Genomic DNA, 567 nt, shown 5'->3' with positions numbered 1-567 from the left:
CCACTGCATTTTCAATCTCTAGCAAAGTCTCATGGGGTAGCAAGGAAACAGCAATATAATAGAAGAGTCTTTCACTGACTGCCTGGGAACATGCACAGCCTGCATGACCATCAAAAACCCCCAAAAGCATCCCTCTGGTCTGCAGGCAGGTGGCCGCACTTCTCCGGTCCTCTATGGGTGCATTTGCAGGCAGCTGATTGCTGTCAAATCCAAGAATGGAACTGACATTTTTGCCATCAAATTCTGGTACTTTGAAGCTGTATTCATTAGCTTTAAGGATGCTGTTGACTTGTGGAGGTGTGAGGTAAAATTTCTGCGGTGTAGAAACATATCTTCTTCCTTGAGTAGACTGCCAGCAGTTCTCCCTTGGCCTACAAAAGGTAGCATTTGCTGGATGGGGTGTGTATCTCAGACGATTCTGAGGAATGTACGGTGGTGAGCAGCAGAGATGTTTGTGGTGGCAGTAGCATGCAGTGCCATAGATTCTGCTCAGTTCACAGTTACGGACGAGAGGAAAGAACAGTTGAGTGGGTGCTGGCATGGCATCAGAGAACAGTGGTAGACTGG

At 47.6% G+C, this 567-nt stretch overlaps 1 protein-coding gene across 5 annotated transcripts in view; it reads right to left on the bottom strand.

The window, feature by feature from the left end:
- Positions 1 to 567, bottom strand: part of Pdp1 (pyruvate dehyrogenase phosphatase catalytic subunit 1) — a 6,285-nt gene that overhangs the window by 1,470 nt on the left and 4,248 nt on the right. For 4 of the 5 annotated variants that reach the window (XM_031366595.1, XM_031366593.1, XM_031366594.1 and 1 more), the window contains one exon: positions 1 to 567. This exon is cut by the window's left edge and continues 1,470 nt beyond it. In XM_031366595.1, coding sequence (XP_031222455.1) covers positions 1 to 541 — 541 coding nt within the window. In that variant the 5' untranslated portion in view covers positions 542 to 567. The other variant, XM_031366597.1, reaches the window with a different exon arrangement.

The sequence above is a fragment of the Mastomys coucha genome, unplaced genomic scaffold (genome assembly GCF_008632895.1).
Source record: "Mastomys coucha isolate ucsf_1 unplaced genomic scaffold, UCSF_Mcou_1 pScaffold14, whole genome shotgun sequence".
NCBI classification, from domain to species: Eukaryota; Metazoa; Chordata; class Mammalia; order Rodentia; family Muridae; genus Mastomys; species Mastomys coucha.
Note: the sequence above shows the minus strand (reverse complement) of the source record. Positions and strands in the feature narration are given on the sequence as shown.